Genomic DNA, 25,594 nt, shown 5'->3' with positions numbered 1-25,594 from the left:
ACAGACAAGACAGACAAATAGCGGTATCGAATCGGAGAGGGTTTAAAGATGAGGGCACAATAGACAAACAAACAGGCTACATCTAGATGCTCAGAGCAAGAACGTGTTGGGCAACATGCATTCTATAGTAGTATTAGTAGTGGAGTTCTCGACTCCCAACATTTTTAGGCCTACTCCCCTCCCTTTTTTTTTTCTAAGCAAGCTCGGATTTACGATCGTTTGTTCACGCCACACGAGAGCCTAGTTTCATTGAAGCGTGTGCATGCTGTAGGTGTAAATAGGAGTGCCACCGCCACTGGCGTGACCACTCAGTAGGCCTACACTACACTGCTTCGTCTAGCGGCTTTCCCCCCTTTTTTTTCAGCGTACTCCGTCTGAGCCTGCTTTCGATTGCTTTTGTTCAGGTGTCACTCAGCTGACATTCCATTTACGCTACTCAAGACTGAAGCTATCGCGTAGGAAAGTAATTATGGTAAACATAAAAATGAAATGCTTGTAAAACATCTTTTACAAGACTGTGATTAGGCAAGAAAATGCTCATAATAACTATCTGATCATAAATGTCGATTTTAAATTCTGGTGTTCTTTTGAAACAATTGAAGAATAAACAGTTCTTTTGTTGGAACTATTTCGTGTCAGTTCTGTTACAGGAAGCACCCTACGCTATGACATTTAAAGTTGAGTTAATTGCTCGAACTTTTGATACTCTTCTCCTTACTAGTTTTCTTATAACGTAATGGTACTCATTATCTTGTTATGAAACTGAAAAAATATAATTTCATTTCTTAGAAGTATTCATTTTATTGTGATTGGTTTTAGAAATCTTGTCGCTTAGCCCAAAATTTGTAGGTCTTTACAGTAGTTCGACCCGATCACCACCAAACAGGTGCAAATCTCTCTGCACATGCGCGAACTAAACAATTACGCCATCTTGGATTTGAATGTCGGAGAGGGTCTCTGAAAGGGCAGCCTGGAAATAATACACAAACGCCGTTGATTGTTTCGATCTAATGCAGCTTTGGTCCATGAGGACCTCCCTTTCGGTAAGTAAAGTGCATGCCTAAATCACTTATATTTGTAGTTGCAAAGTGAATAATTTGCTTTCTTTGTGGCAGTCTGCACATCTCATTCCGAGGGGGGATACTCAATGGAGGAAAGGGATCGGTCCATTTTGCGGAAGCGTCAGTTGTGGGGCCTGTAGAACATGGTTCTTCAAGTGACGCTAACGAACTTGGTGCCGTTTTACTTTGACAGAGGTTGCTGAATTGTGAGCTGCTTACCGTTCAGTCAAATGAAAAAAAGAGTTTTACCAATTCTTTGCATTGTAACTGATACAATAATAAAGAAAACAAAGGCAGTTGAGTAGTTCGATACCATTCAGTCCATTCCATTCCTGGGGACTATCGGGCGCTGATGGCCCCGAGCTGCCTTTTCTCTTCTTCAATTAATCTTTAGATATCTAGTTTACCGCTAGGCTAGGGTAAGCCAGTGTTGTCGAACTTAAAAAAAAAGAAAGTGGCTATTCTCACCCGCCTGAAGTTCTCGCAAGATCAACTCCTCCCCTCTTCTGTCTCTCTCTGTCTATTTCTGAATACTGTCTATCGGTATGGACGATCAAATTGACCAAAACAAAGTTAAAAAATGATGTTAAAACACAAAAGTAAATTAATTTGGTTGTCTAAAAAGATGCTACGGCTATTTAACTTTTCGAATCGAGCCGAACTACGCGGATCGCCATTTTGTTTTGCCCGGAAATTCTCGCGCTACTCCTCTCTCTTTCTCTCGCCACTGCCCACAGACAAAATTGTACGCTTTTAGAGTAGGCTACAGTTGGGTAAATTTTTACTTTCACTCCCGCACACAGATGCACTGTTTCAGGGTCAAACTGCAGTACTGTTTGCTGCAGATCACACATAAAGCCACTAAAACTGTCGCAAATCAATTATTTTCAAGACCATTTCAAATCTAACTGTAAAATATCAAATTATGGGTAAAAACAGGGGGGCATGCCCCCCTGTAACCCCCCAGATTTTCTTTTACCCCAGTGGGGCAGGCCCCCCTGGTACCCCCCCGATTGGTCCAAAGCACGTCTATCTCGGTTAAAAACAATCAAATATTTCAAAAACTATTAATTTGCGACGGAAATGAAGTTGATATTAGTGTTCTGCGCATCAATATTTAGTAGAAAATAGTAGACGGGAGGGAAAGTAAAAAAATACCTACAGTTGTAATGGAACGTTTGTTCACGGCACAGAATTCTACAATTTTTTCAGTGTAGAATTCTGTGGTTTAGGGTGAACACAAAGTTTGGTGAACGCGCACAGGGTGAGAATAGCCACAAGACTCGCCTGCACTATTCTCACTCTGGGTGAGATATCTAGACTTCTAGATTCTAGATCTAGATCTAGGGAAGATTGAAGAATACTGGATCACTCGTACATTATTGCGTGAGAAAGTGGGGTGGGTGGTTGGGGTGGAGGAGGGGGGTTCAGGGGGGTCCCCCCCCTGACAAAATTTTAATGAATAGATCTACCGGTCCGAGATTCTCCATTGAGAGAAAATTATGAATTCCTAAGGTTGAGACATATAGGCAAAGTCAGTCCGCTGGTCCGGTATTCTTCTATCTTACCTAGCCTAGATCTAGAACCGAAGCCTAAGGCCACCTCTATTCTCACCCCGGGTGAGTCTTTTGGCTATTCTCACCCGGTGCGCGTTCACCATTATAGCCTAGATTTAGGCCAACCAATTTTGCGTTCACCCTAAACCACAGAATTCTACACTGTGATAACAGAAAAATTGCAGGATTCTGTGCCGTGAACAAACGTTTCATTACTACTGTTAGCCTACTAAAAGCGTAAATTTTGTCTGAGAAAGAGAGAGAGGAGTAGCGCGAGAACTTCCGGGCAAAACAAAATGGCGACCCGTGTAGTTCTGCTCGATTAGAAAAGTTAAATAGCCGTAGCATCTTTGTAGACGACCAAATTAATTTACTTTTGTATTTTAACATCATTTTTAAACTTTGTTTTGGTCAATTTGATCGTCCACACCGATAGACAGTATTCAGAAAGAGATAGAGAGAGAGAAGAGGGGAGGAGTAGATCTTGCGAGAACTTCCAGGCAAAACAAAATGGTGACTCCCGTAGTTCGGCTCGATTTGAAAAGTGAAATAGCCATAGCATCTTTGTAGTCGATAAAAATAGCTTACTTTTGTGCTATAACGTAATCTTTTCTTTGCCTTTATCCATTTGATCATCCACATCGATAGAAAGTATTCCGAAATTAGGAAAAACAGGTCTTGTTTCACACCGGGTGAGAATAGCCTACGGTGGCAAGTCTCACCCGGGGTGAGAGGTCGATTGTATTTGGCGGAAAACACACAGGCAATGCTGGCATCTACTTCAAATGGCCTATTTTTGCAATTAAATGAATGCACAGTATTGAATATGGTATCAAAATTTAGCTCAAACCCTGTAGATTTCAGAAATGTTTGTGTCATGGGCAACAGCTGTCTCGTTATGTAATAAAGGGCGCATAATCACAGGTGAAAGTGGCTATTCTCACCCGCCCGGAAGTTCTCGCAAGATCAACTCCTCCCCTCTTCTCTCTCTCTCTGTCTCTTTCTGAATACTGTCTATCGGTGTGGACGATCAAATTGACCAAAATGAAGTTAAAAAATGATGTTAAAACACAAAAGTAAATTAATTTGGTTGTCTACAAAGATGCTACGGCTATTTAACTTTTCGAATCGAGCCGAACTACGCGGGTCGCCATTTTGTTTTGCCCGAAAATTCTCGCGCTACTCCTCTCTCTCTTTCTCTCTCTCTCTCCACTGCCCACAGACAAAATTGTACGCTTTTAGTAGGCTACAGTTGTAATGGAACGTTTGTTCACGGCACAGAATTCTACAATTTTTCTGTTATCACAGTGTAGAATTCTGTGGTTTAGGGTAAACGCAAAATTTGGTGAACGCGCACCGGGTGAGAATAGTCACAAGACTCGCCTGCACTATTCTCACTCCGGGTGAGAATAGAGGTGGCCATCACAGGTACCCCGGTGTAAACGTTTAATTAACATACGTTCAATTTACTCACTTAAAAGTGATTTCAATTGCTTATCTCTGCAATAATGTCTTCCAAACTGAAAGCAGGACCCATCCTGATATACTCAGAGCATATATAAGCAAAAACAAGCATAAAATTCAAGGATTTATGAAAAGGGGAGACAATTAAATGAAGCCGACCAATGCACGGTTTACACAAATATATTTATTACACCAATTAATGAGTGGACATGAGAAAAAAAATGGAAAAATGAAAATAATGGCCTTGAAATCTAATGCCTCTTGTTAGTCCTTTTGTATATGTCCAGGTGAAGAAGTCTGGTGATCCCTTATTTGTGATTAGACCAACAACGTTGCTCTTGGAAAAGACGTCACTGGGGCTGCTCTTTTCCATAAATCTCACACTGAAGTCATCCTCCTTTAGCATTTTAACCTTCACCTACAGGAAAAAATCCAATAACACACCTTGAGAAATAAAGAACTTAGTTGGAAAAAACAGCAATTATTTGTAATAAATATTATGATCTGATTTGTTAAATTCCAATCGGAACTAACAATTTTAGCCGTTTACTAACCATGGCAGAATATGTCCACCCTTGCCTCTTTTGGCCTCTACTTTTTCAGTAAGTAGTAGATGTTCTAGGCTTTTTTAAAATGTCAATTGAATGTATCACACCTACATTTGTCTCTTTCTTATTGTATTTATTAGTGAGTCCCTTGTAGGCCTTCTTTCTCGCATTCTGCACAACCTTATTTGATTTCTTTTCCTCATAACATGAAACAGCAGTCTCTTAAAGAAACATCTTTCTTGTGTCTAGACTACTCTTTGTTCACTATCTTGAGTAACTGACAACTTATATTCATGGAATAGCCATTCAGAAGGCTTGACCACAAACAGTTCCAAGGATTGTGAAGTTAAATCAAAGAGGTCTAGAGACACTCGTGTCTATAAAGACTGACTTTAAATCATCATATCTTCTGGAATCTCTTCATTGTCAAATAAATAATCATTGATTGTCTTATGAATCCTGTCTGTATTTGAGTGCCCCCTCCCCCCTTAATTCTCAAATTTTTGGAATGCATCGTTCGCTATCTTTATTTTGAAGTTTCTCTTCACAATATTATTATTTTTTCGTTACATGTCCCCCCCCCCCCCCTCCTCTTATTTCCATTCTATGTCTATATTGCATGTTTCCACAATTGATTTTGACTGTCTTCTCTTCTTGTTCATTAAATTAAATTTAAAATATTTAAAAAACTAACTAAAATACATTGGAAGCTAATCCAAGTAGATCGAGGCCTATCTAATTCTATTCTGAACATCGCGACACAACGATCTTTGAAATGCCTTCCCCCCCTTCCTCCCCCTTTCGGATTACGCGGCCGCCATTTTCTTGCCTTCGCGGCGATTTCGTGTCGTGCTTACGAAAAAATTAGATTTAGGCGATTATCTCACATCATGGAGTAATTTAAAGATTTATTTACGCTGAAAATGAAACTAGCCTTGATAATGACTAACATTTCGTGATGTTTGGGTTGAAAGTCGCATTTAAGACTTAGATTTAGCCTCATTTTGTTGTTCACGGGTCTTGTTTGTTCGACCTGCGCAAAGTCCGACCGATGCACGACAGATGTGAAATATGCGGGTTTTCAAACTTAATTTAACAATAAATGTTACAGAATGAATAGAAACGATGAAACTATGGCCTAGAACTGTTAAAAACTTCGTTTTGGACAATTACTGCTAGATCGTTGTGCCGTGATCGCAAATTCCAGTTTTGTTCACCCGGTGGAATACGAGCGACGGAAACCCGAATGATCGTGATTGAATAGCCGTAAATCTTTTTAAAATCTATTTTTCTTCCTTTTTAAAATACAAATTATCGCAGTTATGATTAAAACATTGTCAAAACATGTTTAATGGCAACTAAAACAAAAAATATGCTAAAACTAACAAATTTAGAATTACGTGGAAAAACGACATACACATGCCGACAATGCAGGCAATTAGGATTTTAAAAAATATTTTTTAGAAAATCGTGATTAATTTCATGTTTTTAATGCCAAATCATACTATTATCATTCTAGAACAAATTCTTAGCAAAATTACCATTAAAAATTATGAAAAAAAATAAATTAGACTTACCCTTCTGTCCATGTGTTCTGTTGTCAAGTAAACATTGTCTGTCGTCATTCCATGGGTCCAGGAACTTCACAAAACCACAACTTTCACAAAAAGTAAAAACTCACAAAAATGTTGCTGTCCCAGCTTCTCGAAACTTCACTCTACGATATCAACTAAAGATACACACACACAGTTATCCCATTTCTGAGAAAAATTGTTCAGAATACAGAAAGTGCCATTTTGCCCTCTGCTGTGTTTTCCGCCATTTCTATTCTCACCCGGGTGAGAATAGCCACTTCCAGAACCTAAACCTCTGGGTCTATTCTATTCTGTCTCTGAAATAAGTAGCCTACTTGTCCAGTATTTAAAGTTGAATTTGAGTCTAGAATCTAGAAATCAAGAATAGATCTAAAGATCTAGATTCTATAACTGAAAAGAAATTTGTTGGAATTTTGAATATAGAGGCAAGAAGAGGGGGGCTGTTTAAATTTGAATGGATTAAGATTTAGTGATGAAGATACAGTTTGAGTTGCAGTAGGCTGACCCCTTGGTTTTTGGGAAACAATCCTTGGTTGCTTTATTCAGAAGTTGCTGCTTAACTAAATTTTCCAAAAGGGATAATGTGCACCCGCCCGCCCCCCTCACAGTGGCACCGTACATACACACATATATATATATATGCGTGCTCAAACACTACCCTCAAGTCTTAATTGCAAGATGTGGGGATGTTGTTACATTTTGGAAAAGGAAAACGCATTGTGGTGGAAGTCTACTTTTAAATACTCTAAACCTGTGCTCAATCACAGAGTGGTAATGTTGAGCTCAGTAGCCAAAACTTTTCCCCACTAGCGTGGAGAGTCTAAAAGCGAGGTGGCTTTTGGCGAGAGGTGGTCGGTTGTGAACTGAGCTCCTGAATTCTGTGAAGTGCTTCTTTTTGCATGAGAACGTGTTGTAATGTCACTTGTGAGGAGATTTATACAGAGGGGGGGGGAGGGGGCGGGCTGTACATATACTGAAATTCAGAAATTACAGGCCTGTGTCATTATTGGTTTTTTTTGTGAGACAGTTTATAGAAACAAAGTACAAAGGGTGTTGTTAGAAGAAATGTTTGCTGTTATGAAGGTGTTGTTTGTATAGGACAGTTCCATTACATAAGCTAAGGTGGCAGTTATAGTTGGTCATTGGTCACTAAATGGGTGTGACTGGTCTTTCTGGGGTGTTGTAAAGATTATTTTCTTTGTATAACACATTGTTTATGTCTGTCCACCTTAGATCTTATTTGTTCGACAACGGTCAACCTGTGTTTTCCTTATTCCTCAACACTAAAGACAACTATGCAGGAACAAGATTAGTGAGCTTTTTCTGTTCATTATCTTGGTACTCTCATCTTTATCACCACCACACGTTTGCAATCTGTAGAATTTAAAACTGCTTACGTTATATTCAGCTTCTTGTTTCTGTTTGTACCTTTTTTTTTTTTAAAGCTTACTTTAAACTAGCAGCTATCACCTGAATCTGAAGGAAAACATTTTTACAAAGGGGAAAGAGAAAAGTACATTTGTGCCCAGCATTTGATATAGTAAAATTAGGAGCAAAAACTGAATTGGATTACACTTACTTTCATCCCCATGCATGATAGTTACTTTCTTTGCTTGATGACATTAATGAACAAGAATATTTTGTCTTCTTCTCCAGTTTCTGTAGCATTCGATCAAAATGAGTAGTTACCAGATGAATGCAAACAGTGGACCCAATCGTGCGAGTAAGTTTTTGACACATCGTTTTTGTTTATTGTGATATTTTAACGATTTATTTTGACTCGCTTTATGATCTTCTAGTTGGATTTTCTCAACTAGTCACTGATGGAACTTTTCTGGAAATGTTCTTATTTCTCCAATTTTGTAATTTTATATGCCTAGACTTGGGGGTTGGGGGGAGGGGGGGGGGGGAGGTACACTCCTATTGTTTACTTGTTTTGTGATTTGGATCTGGAAGCTGTTAAATCAGTTTCATGCTTTATATTTGCATCTGTTCTGGGTTACAAGTGGGTTATTATAGCCCTGTGACACCTCTCGCCTGCCTGGAAAACCTAAAGAAATTACATAAACAGTTCTGGATATAAGTTCACCATTGTGTGGAAGCATTATTTTTAATTCATTATAATGAATGAAAACAGGTCCATTGCATTTCATTTTTGTACAACGGGTCAGGGACACGTTTTTTAAGGGAAATGCCCCCCGTTCATTTTTATGGGTTTTTTTTTTCAATGTCATCTCTTCAGTGGGCACGGTTGGAGAGCCGAGCTACATGGACCTCAGTAACATGCCTGTGGACAACAAACAGCAACAGACAATGATGTGGCAGCAGAATCAGTACATGAGTGATTCGGGCATTCATTCTGGACAGACTACACAGGTACGCTCCCTGTTTTTGACTTCACCGTGTGGTCTAAAAGTGGTTGTGCCTTGTCATCTGTGTGTATGGGGATGTTGTAGTAGTTTCAGTGTGTTTTGATGCTGTGCATAGAATATGTTGTGCGAGTATTGTCAAATCCAAGGGTGTTTTGGTTTTTTCCTTATATTACTCTGAACGGGTTCAAAATTGCATCCGCGGGTGGTTGGCGGGTGCTCTGGTGTGGTTTGCTTCTTCTTTCATATCAAACACCTATTGTCCCTAACTCGCCTCCTTTTTTGGGTGTTTTTTACTTTCTTGTAACACCTCTAAATTTTCGGCATTTATATGACTTATTGTGTTGTAATTGCAGTAAAATTATTACTGAAACTCGTTTCAATATATTTGCAGATTCAAATGACTGACTGAGTTGTTAATTAAAAAAAAAATTTTTTTGATCCGTAGTAAAGGGGGATAGGGGATGAAATTTCAAAGGTTTCTTCATACCTAATGGTCTAGCTTTTATATGAATTTTCATGGTTTTAAAGAAAGATTTTAAGTCTGTTGATTTCCTGGCTTTTGGTGATTTGTTTGAAAGTTACATCTTTGTCTTGTGCTTTGATTTTCAGTTTGTACATTTTGGGCTGCCAGATTTGTAAGTTTATTTGTGTATGGTTTTTGCTTGCTCTGTACAGGCTCCATCCATAAGCAGCAAGAGCCATGGAGAAGAGGTCGACGAAGGAGAGATGGACCCATCAAAGATGATGTTCGACTGGGGTTTAGGCGCAGATTCTTACAATCAGGAGCAAGTCGATGGTAAGGCTGCATATTTTTTTCTGCTGCATAGACATTCCGTGAAGATACGAAAGTCACATGTTTTACGAAACTAGATTTTACAGACTTTTTCCACCTGCCTTTTGATATTATTTTGTCCTAGAACCTGATGTTTGATGGAAATAAGTAAAATTCATTCAGATCTGTATTGATTTCTTATCAGATATGATCCTATTCTTTGCTGTTTGTTTACTGTGACAGTGGTTGTAAATAATTTTCTGTTATACAGTTCATTTTTCATTCAGTAAATTTTTCAGGATTCTTAGGAAACTTATTGAGGCTTATAATATGATGCGTTTTCAGCTTCTTGCATTTCTGGGAAATTTGACCAATGTTGTCTTTCTTTTTTTTCTTTTCTCTGTTTTTAGAAATCAACCAGCAGTTGAACCAGACCCGCTCTCAGCGTGTGCGGGCAGCCATGTTTCCTGAGACAATGCCCGAAGGTGTGCAGATCCCCTCCACCCAGATCCAGGCTGACCAGCCCACAGCAGTGCAGCGACTCAGTGAACCCTCGCAGATGTTGAAGCACGCGGTGGTCAATCTGATCAACTATCAGGTAAGAAGAAATCTATTATTGTCAGTGTTTAGGACTGGTTTGTGTATTATGTTAATTACTATATTTGGAACGACTTGTTGTGAGTATTATAATTACGGGTTTAGGCAGTCATATTTCGGTGTTTATCAAAAGCTAGATAATAAAATGAACTGAGTTTTCCATTTACTGTTGAGATAATTCTAGTTTCATGCATGCGGACGTTATTCAAATATCTTTATCTTGAATGTGTTGGACTATCTATGCACATAGTTTTGTAGTTGGTAAGAATAAATAAGTTATTAAGTTTAGTAGCATGCATATCTGTTCTTGCTGTCCCTCAAATTTTGATGATGTATTTTCTATTATTGTCTTATTTTCATCCATGTGTGGTTTGATACTTCTTTCCTATCTAGCATCTATCGTCCTGATCTCTCCTCATTCTTTTTTGTTTGTTACTCTCTTTGTAACACCTCTAATCTTCGGCTGTCATATGACCTTATTGTGTTGCAAATGTGGTAAAACTCTTACTTAAACTAAAAAAAACCCAAACAACTTATTTCCTCGTGTTATCTCTGTCCACTTGTTCAGGATGACGCTGACCTGGCGACCCGGGCTATCCCTGAACTGATCAAACTACTGAACGACGAGGATCAGGTCGTGGTGTACCAGGCGGCCATGATGGTCCACCAGCTGTCCAAAAAGGAGGCCAGCCGGCACGCCATCATGAACTCCCCTCAGATGATCACGGCCTTGATCCGGGCCATGGCCAACACGGAGGACATTGAGACGACTCGCTGCGCAGCCGGAACCCTTCACAATCTGTCCCACCACCGCCAGGGGCTGCTCGCTATCTTCAAGTCTGGGGGGATCCCAGCTCTCGTGAAATTGCTGAGGTGGGTGATGTTCGCAACTGCATAAGGTCATGAACGTCAAGGGTTGCACGTCAACAGAGAAGTCCAAACGGGAGATTAGGCTTACTCTGCTCACTTCTCTAGCCTCTACAGCACAAAGTCTGCTTCGAGTGATAAACATACAAAAGAAGTAACGGTAGAGGAAAATGACGATAGTAAGGGTGAGAAAAGAAAAAGCAGCTGTTCTCCCTATGTTTTTCCGGCTCAGTATGAGTAGGACATTGATTAATCAGCCCGTTTACAGTTCTAATGTACATAAGAACATGTTTATATCCCCCTTTTGGGAATGGCCTAAAGACAATTCAGGCTGCCGGGGGGGGGGGGATTTTTTTTGGGTTGAATTGAGAGGTTATTGCACACTTTGAGAGAAACCTGTGGGTCATGGGAGATACAATATTCAAGATGTTCAGATCATTGTATTATTTAGTATTTCAGACTTTCATTAAACATTCCTATTATAACGTGGTGCCAATGTGTAAATTGGGCACTATACATTTTGAAATATTTTATAGTGTTGATTTTCATTTTATTGTTGAAAATTGATTCCGCTCCTGTCACAAAACGCTCATTGTGATGTTTGCCACCCAGTTTCTTTGGGTTTCCCCCTAAACGCTTGTGATGGGAAGGGTTTTGACTATATGAGCCTTGTGATGGCAAAGTGTTAAATTGAAATCATGGTAGCATGTTTTATTTGTTATGATTGGCTTATACTGTATTTTTGCTGATAACGCAACATTGGTATTTAAATTTTTTTTATGACCTGAACCATGATAAAGAAATATGTTCGCAACCTGTACTTTTCACTTTGGAGACTATTTATGAAATGAGTGTTTTATATGATGTGATGTGGGCCTATGGCCTTGAACACTGAATAAACTTACTTCCTTGAATGACTTGCAGGTGTGTGGTTGGCGGGTGCTCTAGTGTGATTTGCTTCTTCTTTCCCATCAAACATCTATCATCTGTATCTCCCCTCCTTCTTTTTTTGTGTTTGTTACTCTCTTGTAACACCTCTAATCTTCGGCACTTATATGACCTTAATGTGTTGCAAGTGCCGTAAAAGTCTCATTAAAATTAAAGTAAATGACCTGTAGTGAGTGATATTTTTCCTCCCGTCTGTTGTTGTGTAGCTCCCCGCTGGAGTCGGTTCTGTTCTACGCCATCACCACCCTCCACAACCTGCTGCTGCACCAAGAGGGCTCCAAGATGGCTGTCCGAATGGCCGGGGGTCTCCAGAAGATGGTGGCTCTGCTGCAGCGCAACAACAATGTCAAGTTCCTGGCCATCACCACCGACTGCCTGCAGATTCTGGCTTACGGCAACCAGGAGAGCAAGGTGAGTCGAGAAGGGTTTACAGGGTAACTACCAGGCCCTGAGAAATTGAAAAAAATCGCTGAGACCCAAGAATTTGAGGAAATCTGTTATTTGCCCTGGGAAAGACCCGGAAAATACCTAAAACCAAATCTGATGAACGTCTGTTCATTTTTGCTGGTTGCGATTGTGATATTCGTTAGGCTTTTCCGGCCTGAGAGTACTATTCACGCGAACAGGCGGCTATGGCGGCAGACGGGAATGTACATGTGATGATACCAAGGCTCGATCGGGAACTAAGATGTACTTTCGCTTTCATTGCCACCCAGAAATATGCCGGTAATAGTTTGATAACATAACATTTGTAACATGCAGGTTGTACATTATAAACACTGTTTTGCTAGAAAAAGAAATCAATGTTTGTACTCTGCTGTCACTTGTGAAAAACAGAAAAGAAAATTGTACATGCGTCTTGTCGGGCTCGCCATCGTGACCGGTCAGTGAACCTGCGTACATTCGCATCACATTGTGAGTAGATTGTCTACTGGTGATTGTTGGGGTCACCAAAGTTCATTCAAAGTCTAAGTGCTGCGAAGTTTAGAACTCCAAAGGGGGGGGGGTATTGATTATTTTTTTCAAGATACACTTGTTGAAGAGGGGCGAGGTTGAATGCAACCCCAGAGGACAAAAGCTTAACTTGGGGAAGCAAAGAATTTTGATTAGCCTACGATACTACAGAGCTCTGTGCGAAGCGCGCGTTGGGGCAGGCCTTATGTGGAATCGGGATCCATCTTACCTCGTAAGCCGTGTTTTTGAACTAAAAGGTTCACGTTTCATTCGGTGGATGATTGTAGATAATTTATTTTAGCTTTTTGTTCAAGATTCGCAGATTTTCAGTGCCACCGCGTCTAGCCCTCCCACAGTTCTTTTTAAGTCTCTCGCTGAGTTTGTCTACTTGAGCCTTTCAAGTTTTTACTCTACTTAGAGTTTGATCAATAATTTTTGTCTTTCACGTTTATTAGATGAATCTTGACAGTCGATATTCTGGTTCTAGGCCCTTTCTCAGGCTCAAAAGAGGATTCATTTTTACATAGGCAAATATGATGAGGGGAAAATATAAATAAGTAAGAACAGACTGAAATTCACACAAGACCCCAGTGCCGCACTGACATATTGTTGACTCAATATAATGTACCTACGTGTGTGTGTGTGTGTGTGTGAAAGAGAACATGTATGTTTATATAAATGGAGCATGCACTGTCATTGTTGTGTAACAATGATGAGCCCCCTGGAAAATTGATGATCTTCCCCCCCCCACCCCCCGGAAAATTGAGAAGACGGGTTGGCAGTCACCCTGGACCGTTTAGTTGTCGTGAAGATTTGTCTTGAATTACGAAGTCTTCGTAACATTGACATAATGTAGAATAAAAGATACTGTCTCAGGAGTTTCTCTCTCCTCGGGCACATCATTTTTACTTTTTTTTAAAAAGAGAAAAAAAGAGTGAAAGCTGTGCAAATGTTATGTGAGGTTAGGATTAAACAAACTATGCAGGCGTATTTTGAACATGAAGATTAAAATGTACCAATTGTAATCTGGCAATCGTGGGGGGGGGGGGGGGATCTTATCGTGTTATGTGTATGTGTCAGATTGATTGTATGGGTTCTTGTTGCATTCTCATTTCAGACATGATTTGTAATGGCTCCATTTCGACAATGTATTGACTTTTTTTTTTCACTCTTTAGCTTATCATTCTGGCAAGTGGAGGCCCTGGGGAGCTGGTGCGCATCATGAAGTCTTACACTTATGAAAAGCTCCTGTGGACTACTTCCCGTGTTCTCAAAGTCCTTTCTGTCTGCTCCAGTAACAAGCCTGCTATTGTTGAAGCTGGTAAGTTTGGTTGTTGTTGTTTTTTTGCCTGATTGAATGTAACGATGAGGAACCAGGAAATCTAGAACTGTTGTGTCTGGTGTTTGCAGTATTTGAATTCTATCTAAAGTTTTGCAGAATGACTTGCTGATGTCTTTCGCTTTTTGTCTATTTGGTATTTTGTTATAATTTTACTGAAATTTCACTTAGTTTATAAACATGGCTTTTTCTGTGTGAATTTTTAATATGGTGTCTTGTTAAATGGTATACTTTGAAGAATGAAAATTTTACGTACTCGAATTTTTTCTTTTCTTTTCAGGAGGCATGCAGGCTCTTGCAATGCATTTGGGTCACCAGAGTCAGAGGCTTGTGCAGAATTGCTTGTGGTCTTTGAGAAACTTGTCCGACGCAGCTACAAAGATGGTGAGTGTTGTTAGTGACAACCATTCAGACCATGAGTCTGGTGTGGTGTCAAATGTACTGTTGTGAAAAATGATGTCAGGGCTTTTGATCAGGCTTATTATTGTGTTTTGACTCTTGAATAGACTTGTGAATGTTGCTGGACTGTGGTTTGGCGTAGAAAGTGAATGACTTTTAGTTTAAAAAGATAACGAATGTCTTTTGTTGTCTCATTTTTCTCCTGTAGTGTTCCTTTTTTTAACTAAAAGTGGGCATTCTTCTTTCAGGGTGTGATGTCTGACAATTTGGGAATATTTAACTTTGCAGGGTTTTTGTGTTTGGAAAGTGCTACATATCTGAATGTTAAAGATTCCTGTCATATTACTCTATGTTCCACGAGTCGGGGGGATGGGTGGGTAGGCTTGCGAAATGTTTTGATGTAGGGTTAATATCCAGCTGACCTCTTGAATAGGGTTTTGTTGGCGTTTTTTTTTCTAAAACTTTTTCTTATTGTTTTGTTTTTTTGTTGTAGGACCAACTGGACCACCTCCTTCAAATGTTGGTGCAACTGCTGTCCAGCAACGACATCAACGTGGTCACTTGTGCTGCTGGCATCTTGTCCAACTTGACCTGCAACAACCACCGCAACAAGGTGATGGTGTGCCAGGTGAACGGCATCGAGGCTCTGGTCAGGACCATCATGCAGGCCGGAGACAGGGAGGACATCACAGAACCTGCTGTGAGTAAAATGTGTTGCTTTAAAAGTTGTTAGTGATGGGTGCTCTGGTGTGGTTTGCTTCTTCTTTCCTATCACATGTCTATTGCGTCTTTATCTCCACTCCTTTTTTGTTTGTTACTCTCTTGTAACACCTCTAATCTTCAGCATTCTTGTTATGTTGCAAGTGCCGTAAAGCACTTACTAACACAAAAAAACAACTTGTTAGTTGTGTTTAGATAGTGCGTATTGAAATAAAACTCCCATATCTTTATACAAATTATGCCTGTCGCTATGTTTTTGGTGGGGGTCCATTTTTGGGCTTATTTGAATGGCCTTTAGTTTTATAAGACCCTGCAAAATACTGTGTCAGTGTTAGCAAATCCTACGCTCTATTTGTCTGGGAAATTTAATACACACATCGGTCAAAAACATTTCATTGCTTGTATGTGCGATATTAATTGTGCTGAAAGGATTGAATTGGGAAAAATGTCCTGCAAACTTAATCACTTGCTGAAACTAACTTGTTTCTTTGGCTTTACTGACTGGATGAAAAGGTAATAATAGGAATACTTCCTTTTGGTCCTAATTTCCCCTGTGCTGTAACGAGTAAACAGAAATTTCTTACATGGTTGAAAATACTCAGGAACATTCATATTTCTGCTTTAATTTGTGATGTTCCTCACGATGAATAAAACTATATTTACTGTTTGGTTTTGCTTGCTTTGAGACTCCAAACATCAGGTTTTACTAAATGTATATATGGGTTTTACTTGTTATTTCCCAGTTGTTAATGTGGTCCTTTGGTCTTGCAGGTTTGTGCCTTGCGTCACCTTACCTCTCGTCACCCAGAAGCAGAAATGGCTCAGAACGCTGTCCGTCTGCACTATGGTCTGCCTGTGTTGGTGAAATTGCTGCACCCTCCCAGTCGCTGGCCTCTTATCAAAGCTGTCGTTGGTCTCATCAGGTTAGACATGCACAACGTCACTAGTAAATTGTGGGGGCTCTCGTGGCCTGAGGGTAAGGTGTTGGCCTCTCATTCAAAGTTCCCGGGTTCGAATCCGGGTAGTGACCGAAAAAATTTTCTTCTCTAAAATTTGTCTCCTTTCACCTCCTTTCCTGCTCTCTAGCAATGTTCTGTCGTCTGCTTTCGTCTCCTCTTTCTGCCCCCACTCCCTCATCTCCTTTGCCCCCCACCTCCTCTGGGCTCCTGATTCTTTCTACAGCCTTTCTACTGCTACTCCTTGGCTTCTTCTTACTGCTGTCCTTCAGCCACACCCCTGATCTTCTGGTAGGAAAGATCTACACCTAGCCTTCTCGGACAAGGGCGAAAAATCTCGGAGGACACGTGTGCAAGTTGCGCACGTTAAATATCCCTCGGTGGTCTAAAATCGATAAGAGTAGGCTTCGGCCGCCACCCGGGCAAAATTCAAAATTCCTCACCAACTGAAAATATTAGGTGTGTCCCGCGCGCTCACATGACCTTATGCAGTTGCGAGCGCCGTAAAACACTTTACAAAAACAAACAAAACAAAGATCCCTTGGTGGTCTAAAATCGATAAGAGTAGGCTTTGGCCGCCACCTGGGCAAAAATTCAAAATTTCCTACCAACTGAAAAAGTTTAATGTGTCCTGCACGCTCATATGACCGTATGCAGTTGCGAGCGCCGTAAAACACTTACAAAAACAAACTTGTAAATTGTTGGGAGTCCAAGTGAACTATATTTTTTGTTTCCTGAAACAAAATTTTTAGAATTCGGAGAAATTGTATTGAAGGTTGGCAGGTGTACAGGTACATTTATTCCTGCTTTCTTAAAAAATTTTTTTTGTTGATCTTGTCTGCAACCTCTATAGCGACACCTGTTTCAAAGTGCTTCTCTCCTGAGTATTATGCAAATACAAATAACTTATTTGTGGGCGATTGGCGGGTGCTCTGGTGTGGTTTGCTTCTTCTTTCCTATCAGACATCTATCGTCCTTATCTCCTCTCCTTTTGTATGTATGTTACTCTCTTGTAACACCTAATCTTCTGGCGCTCATATGACCTTATGCAGCTGCGAGCGCCGTAAAACCACTACTAAAACAAAAGCAAAATAACTTATTTGTTGTTCTTCTTAGTGCTATACAAGACAATTGAGTATAAACGATGTATTTGTGTTTTTCAGGAACTTGGCACTCTGCCCAGCCAATCATGCCCCTCTCCGTGAGCATGGCGCTCTGCCCAGAATCGTGCAACTGCTGATCAGAGCCCATCAAGACACACAGAGAGTAAGTAAATGCCCCTCTACACTTTATCCTTATTTGATTTTTAAGCACTGTCGAACCTGCCCTGAGGGCCACCTCTATAAGACGGCCACCTGTACAAAAGGACACTTTCCATTTCCCCCCTTGCGTTTTTTCGATATAATTTAACTGTGTAAAACGGGCACCTGTCCAACGCGACCGCGGCCACCATGTTTTAACACACAACCCCTATCACACTAAGCAATAACACCTGTCTTAGACGGCCACCTTGGTGACTCCATTATGTTTTGTCATTAATTGTGCTTTGACCCCTGGCGTTGTGGGCGAGCCGTCATAATCTAATCACCTGTCGTTGTTGTTAGGTAGTCCCTCCAACTGATCAGGTTGCGTAGGCCCCTCCCACTGTTGACCAATAGGTACCAATTTCCAGCTGCTGGTGATGTGATGGAAGTGTATGATCCCTCATAACCCATAAGCCCTGCCCAGAACTCATACACAAATCGTAAGTGAGATGAGTGGTCACTGTTTACCCAGTCTGTAACAAACTAACAATGGACGTAAACATGGACTTGTGACTGAAGCGTCGCTCGTTCTTCGAGTGGTGGCGACCCATATGTTTGTTTTACCATAGCACTCAGTCCTCCTTGTCTGACACATTTCGTTTTATTGTCACCTTTGCACAAAATCAGCGACAAAATAAAAATAAACAAAATACAAACCACCACCACCAACAACAAAAACAACAATAATGCGGCTACTTTCGATTGGGAATGGGGTTTGTTTTCTTCATCTTGATCAGTCCTGCCTAAGACGGCCACCTGTCTTATACGGCCACTTTTCTCCTTGACCATGGGTGGCCGTCTTACACTAGTTTGTCTGGAGTGTTTTATTATGTCAAAATGGGTTGATTTTTGGGGGAGTAAAATTTTTTGTGCTTCATCCTCTGGAACGGAGGAAGATGTGTATGTGTGTTGGTATTGATTAAAGCTTTGGACAATTCTTGGTTTGTTTTTTTAGTTTTCAAAGCGTGATTTCATATAATGACCTGACGCGAGCGTCTTTGGAAATGTTTGATGGCCTTTCTTTGAAGATTTCATGTCATTACATTCTACCTTAAGTCTTACTGGCTGTGAATTGATTTGAGTTTTTGTCTAAAATGATGCCAATGATTTCTTAGGCATAGTGTCCTTACCCTGTGAAATGAGTGTAACATATATATTGAATTAAACCTTGGTTGTGATAAAATGCATTTGTGTGAAAAATCATTGGTCTGTTATTTTTAAGTTCTTTATTTGCTGTTAAGAGATATTAATGTATATAATTGTTTTGTTTGCTGTTTTAAGAGAGCTTCCATCAGCTCCAACGGACCCCCTCTGACTGGCTATGTGGATGGCGTTCGCATGGAGGAGATTGTCGAGGGAACTGTTGGAGCTCTTCACATCTTGGCCCGTGAGGCCCACAACAGAGCTGTCATCAGGGGTCTCAACTGCATACCACTTTTCGTTCAGGTTTGTCAAACAGATATATGTGAAGTTCTTTGACTGATGTGGGAAGCAACTTGAAAATTGAAGCCTGTTTAATTCTTAAGACAGTGGGCTATGATTTGCCGATTTGTAAATATAGAAGAGAAACAAGTCCGTAGATCATCCTATTGTAGTGTCTGTTTTTATTAAGTATAGGGTAAAAATGCAGAGATCAGTTGATTCACAAGTCTGTGACAAATGTAATGAATTGCAGTGCCAATGAATTTTTCAGGAGTCTTGTCTCTCGAATGTGAAGTTTTTAATTGGAAATTTAAGTTGCCATGATAATCTGAGATTTATTGCAAAGTTTGCTAGTATAATAGGTAGAGAATGAAAATTGCCAGCATCCGGGCCCCTGAAAGTGTACATTTTACACATCTCTCTTCTCTCTCTGATAAACAGCTCCTGTACTCCCCCATCGAGAACATCCAGCGAGTCGCTGCCGGTGTGTTGTGTGAGCTCGCGGCGGACAAGGAAGGCGCAGAAATGATCGAGCAGGAAGGAGCAACTGCACCCCTCACCGAGTTGTTGCACTCACGCAATGAGGGTGTCGGTAAGTCAGTTCCCAAGGGGGGGGAGGGATATTTAAATGTTCTTATGCACAGCAGAATTGTAAATGGGCTGATTTATCAATGTCGTGCTCGTACTGTGCCAGAACAATCTACGAGGAACTGCTGCCTTTTCTTTCCTCATCTTTACTATCGCCATTTTTCCTCTTCTTCTTTTGTACTCACTCTCTTGTGAACTGCTAATTCTGGGGTGTCTTGATAGTCGGATAGTCGAAGCAGACTTGAGGCTAGAGAGATGAGCAGAGTAAGCCTGATTCCCCGTTTTGAATTATCTGTTGACATCCACCCCTTGGCGCTCATATGACCTTATGCAGTAGCGAGTGCCGTAAAACCTTACTAACACTAAAAAAGATGCCTTTGCCCTGATGTTTTAATTGGCTCGTGGAGATGGTTTGTTGTCAATGGTATTTTTAAAATGTTGATATCAAAAGGCAGGGTTTTTTTTTCTTTTTTCCTTTTTTTGTGTGTGGATGATTCAGAGGTGTTCATGTGATGGGATTCAAGGGGGAAGGGTTGTGCCGGGAGAATATTTGTAGTGTTGTTGTGACCACTCATATCTGGGAGGTTGATAAATGTCCCGAGTATTGTCCAGGCAGGCCATGAAGAACTCTACACATCTACACATATATGTCTTGGAAAAGGACTTTTTTTTGTGGTGGTGGGGTGTATTGTAGGGAATAGGCCTGTTATGGTTGAGATGCTGGTGCATCGTGCATTAGTTGTCGATAATGTGATGAAATTTGTTTTTTCATTGTTAAACTGTTGTCAAAGACTGTATTGTATAGGGTCCGGGTGACATTTGACAGTCAAGGAATTATGGTAGGGGTGTGTGTGTGTGCAAATGAATCTTTAATTTTTCTCTTTTTTCCCGCAGCCACCTACGCAGCAGCTGTTCTGTTCCGAATGTCGGAAGACAAGCCACAAGATTACAAAAAGCGTCTCTCCATGGAGCTGACCAGTTCTTTATACCGAGGAGATCCCAACTGGGCTGATGTAAGTATACTAAAGAACACTTACTATTCTATTAAACTTCACGTTTTGCAATAAGTTTACAGTATTTGATTTTGGTGGGAAGTTGGTGGTCACCTTTTAGGTCCTACTTCTTTTCTGTCTCTGTCGTTGCTGTCAGTTTGTCATACTTTTTCAGTGCTTTTAATGACTTGTTTTGTCGGTGTGTTTCTCTGTTCTTAAAAATATTCAAATTAATGGTGCTAGAGTGGGAAACATTTCCACTGCCTTTAATTGATGCAATAACAAAAACAATTGTTTTTCTTTTGATTTTCATTGTTTTCTTTGCAAAGGAAAACAAAAATACCCAAGTGGGTGGTTGGAGGGTTTTCTGGTGTGGTTTGCTCCTTCTTTCCAATCAAACATCTATTTTCTTTATCTCCCCTCCTTCTTTTTTATGTTTGTTACTCCCTTGTAATACGTGTTGCAAGTGCTGTAAAAATTAGGAATAGAAATAATGCCCCTTTGTTTTAATTCGCAGTGTTGGGGAAAATGTGGCTGGTTATGCCTGTCTCCAGCAGTGGTTTTTGTTTTTGCACGTTTTAGCTTTTGAAAGTCTAAGTGACAGTATCATCAAGTTAAAGCATTGTCCTTGAAGTGTTAGAAAAACTTCACTATCGACTATTGCTTCAATGATTGAAGAATAGCCAGTGTTTGTGCTACAACATAAAATTTGGCACTGTTGTTTAAGGTAGCAGCTGTGATTACCTACAGATTATTTTGCTGGCCTGCATGGTTTATAAGTAGATGCAGTGAATATTTTGTATGCAGCGTTTTGCTCTTGTGACTTTTCTACTAGAATTACTGGGAATATGGATGATGTCAGAATGCAATCATTTGTTGGACAAAAGGTTGTTGGTGTTGCTGTCACTTAATTTATCTACCCATGATCATCATTGTACAAAAACTACTAACGTAGTCGTAATATACCCATTAAAGAACCAATGTCCGGAACTGTTTCTGCAGCCGCCGGTGTTTGAGGATATGACCATGCCGCTGGAGGACTCGCGCGATCCCATGTACAACGCACAAGGCTCTCAGGGCAGCATGTATGGCGGGGCTCACTCGGACATGGGACGGGGACCCACAGGTGAGCTGTGTAGGTGGTTGGTGGGTGCTCTGGTGTGGTTTCCTTCTTCTTTCCTATCAAACATCTATCGTCTTTATCTCCCGTCGTGGGTGGTTGGTGGGTGCTCTGGTGTGGTCTGCTCCTTCTTTCCTATCAAATATCTATCATCCTTATCTCTCTTCCTTCTTTTTTTGTGTTTGTTACTCTCTTGTAACATGTCTAATCTTTGGCACTTCTATGACCTTATTGTGTTGCAAATGCTGTAAAACACTTAATAAAACTGAAACTACTGTCTCCCCTCCTTTTTTTGTGTTTGTTACTCTCTTGTAATACCTCTAATCCACGGCACTTATATGACCTTATTGTGTTGCAAGTGTCGTAAAACTCTGGCGAAAAAACCCCCCCAAAACAGGTGAGCTGTCGTTGCCTTGCCTCTCCCTTTGAATATTTTGTATGTGTCATGAGGTTTGAGGTATAGTGAAGTGGAAATTTGTTTAAACTGATATTTGCAGGACTGGCGGATTTTTTGTTTGTTTTGATTTAGTTGTGTTTTTAGTTATTTAAAAAGGTGGGAAGAATGAAAAGAAACAACAAAAAAACATGCAGATTCTATACTCTTTAGTTTTACTGCTGTTAACAGAGTGACCATGTTTGGTTTGAGGACTTCTTTGCAGTCATTCTTTTGCAAATCATTTGGCTTGTTACCAGGCATTTTTTTCCTCAAGAAAAAAGACCTGTTCTTTTTCTTTTCTTTTCTTTTCTTTCTTTTTTTTGGGGGTAAGTGTTTTATCGCGCTCCCAACTGCATAAAGTCATATGAGCGCCTGGGACACGTTTAACATTTTTCAGTTGGTAGGAAATTTTGATTTTTGCCCGGGTGGCGGCCGAAGCCTGCTCTTATCGTTTTGGACCAAGGGATCTTTAACGTGCACAACTTGCACACAGGACCTCCAAAATTTTTCGCCCTTGTCCGAGAAGGCTAGGTGTAGATCTTTCCCACCTGAAGATCAGGAGTGTGGCTGAAAGACAGTAGTAAGAAGTAGCCAAGGAGTAGCTGTAGAAAGGCTACAGAGAGTCAGGGGGCCCAGAGGAGGGGGCAAAAGAGGTGAGGGGGTTGGGGCAGAAAGTGGAGATGAAAGCAGACGACAAGCAGATGACAGAACATTGATAGCGAGTAAAAAAAGGAGGGGAAAGGAGACAATTTTAGAGAAGAAAATTTTCCGGTCGCTACCCAGGTTCGAACTCGGGACCTTTGAATGAAAGGCGAACACCTTAACCTCGCGGGCACAAGAGCCACCAAGACCTGTTCAAAGCATAACAGAGATGCCAACCAGTACGATTTTACGTATTTTAGTACGATTTTTAGCCGAAAATACGCGAATACAACTTTTCATGAAAAAATACGCATCCTGGAATGCGAAAAATACGAGATTCAGCTTGGGTGAGTAAACCTAATTATCTCAAGTCCCATCTTTTGTCAAAATAGTATCAGTATCGCAGAACTAAAATATTTGAAAACCAAGTCCAATGTGGTCAGTAAGTTCATTTTTGCCGGTCGCAATCGGGATATATTATTATATTCGTTCAGCTTTTCCCGGTCCGGAGAGTACATTTCACTTTCACACGAATAGGCAGCTATGGCGGCAGGCGGAAGCGTATGTGACACCGAGGCTCGATCGGGAAAATCAAGATCTACTTTCGCTTTCGTTACCACCGAGTAGCTTGCCAGCAGTTGTCTGATAACGCAACATTTGTGACATGCAGGTTGTACAGTATAAATGCAATGTCGCCGTGCAAATAAAATTTAATCAATGCTCGGACTCGCCTCTGTGCTGTCACTTGTGGAAAAAAAGAAAAGAAAAGCGTCGTCCGATTTTTAGATTGTCTGCCTCGCCATCGTGACCGGTCACTGAACCTGCACGCATTCGCGTCATAAATAAATGCGGCATCGTGTGAGCAAAGACCGCCTTTGATGGGAGTAACGGCCTTGCAAAGTATAGGACTACGGAATAGGGGAGCAGATTATTGATTTTTTTGGGGTTTAAGATACTATGGGGGATGGTGTGAAGGCAACACCAGAGGACAAAAACTTGGAAGCACTTTTCAGAATTTGGATTAGAGCTTTCTGCAAAGCGCGCGTTGGTGCAGGCCGTGTGCGGAGTCGGGACCCCTCATACTTTGCAAGTCTGTTTTATTGAAATAATGTGTTCGCGTTTCATTGGATGGGTGATAGTAAATTATACCTACAGTGTATGTTGTAGCTTTCTGTTCAAGACTGGCAGATTTTCAGTGTCACTGCATCTTGCCCTCCCACAGTTGTTACAACTCTCACAGTGCATGGGTCTGCTACTTGAGCCATTCAAGTTATTACTTTTCTCTGAGTTTGAGCAATGATTTGAGTCTGTCAGGTCATAATATGAATCATGACACCCAGACTGGTTCTTGATAGTCGAAATTTTTGTGCCCTTCCGAACTCTCAAAGCAGGATTTATTTTTTACATAATAATGAGAGGAAAATATTACCGGTATATAATTGACTGAAATATTTAAGTCAAACAAGACCCCAGTACGACACTGAACACTGACATGTTGTTGACTGGATACTTGTATATTGTACCGTGTGAGCTCCCTTTTTCGAGCTGGTGAGCTAGTAATTATTTTTCAGCAAATATTGCTGGACCCCCTTAACATTTTACTATTACTAGTTGGTCGGTCGGTCGTTCGTGGAGAATACACATTTTCCCCAGAAAATACACATTTTCATATTTCCCAATACTCATTTCGGTTTTCTGTGGTTGGCATCTCTGGCATAATGTCTTTTTAACCTGGTGACGGATCAGAAATCTTGAGTTTTTATGGTATTTTGTAATCTTTTATAGAATATTGACTTCCATGTAAGTGACTTAAAAATATCAGAAACCAGACAGTGACAATAACAAACCCACATGACTAGAATATGTCAGGGTCTAAAGCATGCTTGAGAGTTTACCATTTGTGTGTGTTCATGGAAAACCACCCCAAAAGCTGACAGATCGGTTTCTCCGGGCAAATGTATATTTACTATTTCTGGATTAATTTGGTGCTTTTTTCCCCCCTGTGCTTCAGTGTACTTTGAGATGACTAGGTTTGATGATGAAAAAATTGCCATTAGCTACACAAGCAGCTCTATGGTTTACATATTTGGTCGCTTTTAAGCACAAGGGGGCTATCCTGAAAAATTTTGTTTTGAGAAAATCGAAGGTAAAAGTTTTGCCCCTTGTTCAGTTTCCTTAAAAGAAAAGGGGAGTTTTCTCTATAAGCAAACAAATATACACACCAATTGAACTAAACTTCTATAGGTAGGGCAATGCCCACTTTTGGTGTTGGTCAAGATTTCCGGAAACCCCTGAAATCTGGGTGAACCCGCTTGTCCTTAAAAGCGACCAGTTTTCTTCTTCTTTTCTTTTTTCGTTTCTCCTCCTCCTCTTCTTCTCGTCTCTAATGAGTGTTCATGAAATCTCAACACATTGCACACCTATCTGCCTTCCAGGTTATGAACAAGTTCCCATCGACTCGATGCAAGGTCTGGACATCGGCAGCCAACACGGCAGCGGTTACGGCCCCATGGACAACCTGCCGGACCTGGCCAGTCCTGGGGACATCAACTTTGACAACATTGACCCTGCCCTGGGACCCCCTGGTGGCGACAACCCCAACCTGTGGTACGACACCGACGTCTAGTGCGGAGACCGACTACGCGGGGGCGGGGGGGAAATGAGATCTGAACATTTTATGGCTTCAGGGAATGGTGGTTGTTTTTTTTAATGTCGTGGTGGGCGGGCATAGCACATTCGTGAACAAGTTTTGGACAGCTGATTTCTCGAGCACCCTGTGTGGAGTGCAAGTGCTGAGGGGGAACGGAACGTTGGTGTTGAAGAAAACCACGAACAAGAGGGCAAGTTAGTGTTCATATTGCTTGTTTTGACAATGTATTTAATTTCTTTTCTTTTTTTTTTTTTTTGATTGGAGAGAGATTTGATGATTGTAAATTTTTTAG

General features: G+C 40.7%; 1 protein-coding gene across 1 annotated transcript; it reads left to right on the top strand.

Annotated features, from left to right (window-relative positions):
• Nucleotides 1–934: 934 nt before the first annotated feature.
• On the top strand, nucleotides 935–25,362 carry LOC100533383 (beta-catenin; the record flags this gene model as incomplete). Its single annotated transcript, NM_001204671.1, is given in 17 exon segments — nucleotides 935–1,043; nucleotides 7,881–7,947; nucleotides 8,467–8,600; nucleotides 9,272–9,392; nucleotides 9,779–9,966; nucleotides 10,534–10,838; nucleotides 11,987–12,191; nucleotides 13,911–14,055; nucleotides 14,354–14,457; nucleotides 14,966–15,172; nucleotides 15,964–16,115; nucleotides 17,312–17,414; nucleotides 18,734–18,898; nucleotides 19,316–19,466; nucleotides 20,357–20,475; nucleotides 21,457–21,580; nucleotides 25,088–25,362. Coding segments are annotated over 16 exon segments (2,460 nt in total). The 3' UTR covers nucleotides 25,279–25,362.
• Nucleotides 25,363–25,594: the final 232 nt, after the last annotated feature.

This window comes from Aplysia californica, unplaced genomic scaffold, assembly GCF_000002075.1.
Source record: "Aplysia californica isolate F4 #8 unplaced genomic scaffold, AplCal3.0 scaffold00123, whole genome shotgun sequence".
Lineage (NCBI taxonomy): Eukaryota > Metazoa > Mollusca > Gastropoda > Aplysiida > Aplysiidae > Aplysia > Aplysia californica.
Note: the sequence above shows the minus strand (reverse complement) of the source record. Positions and strands in the feature narration are given on the sequence as shown.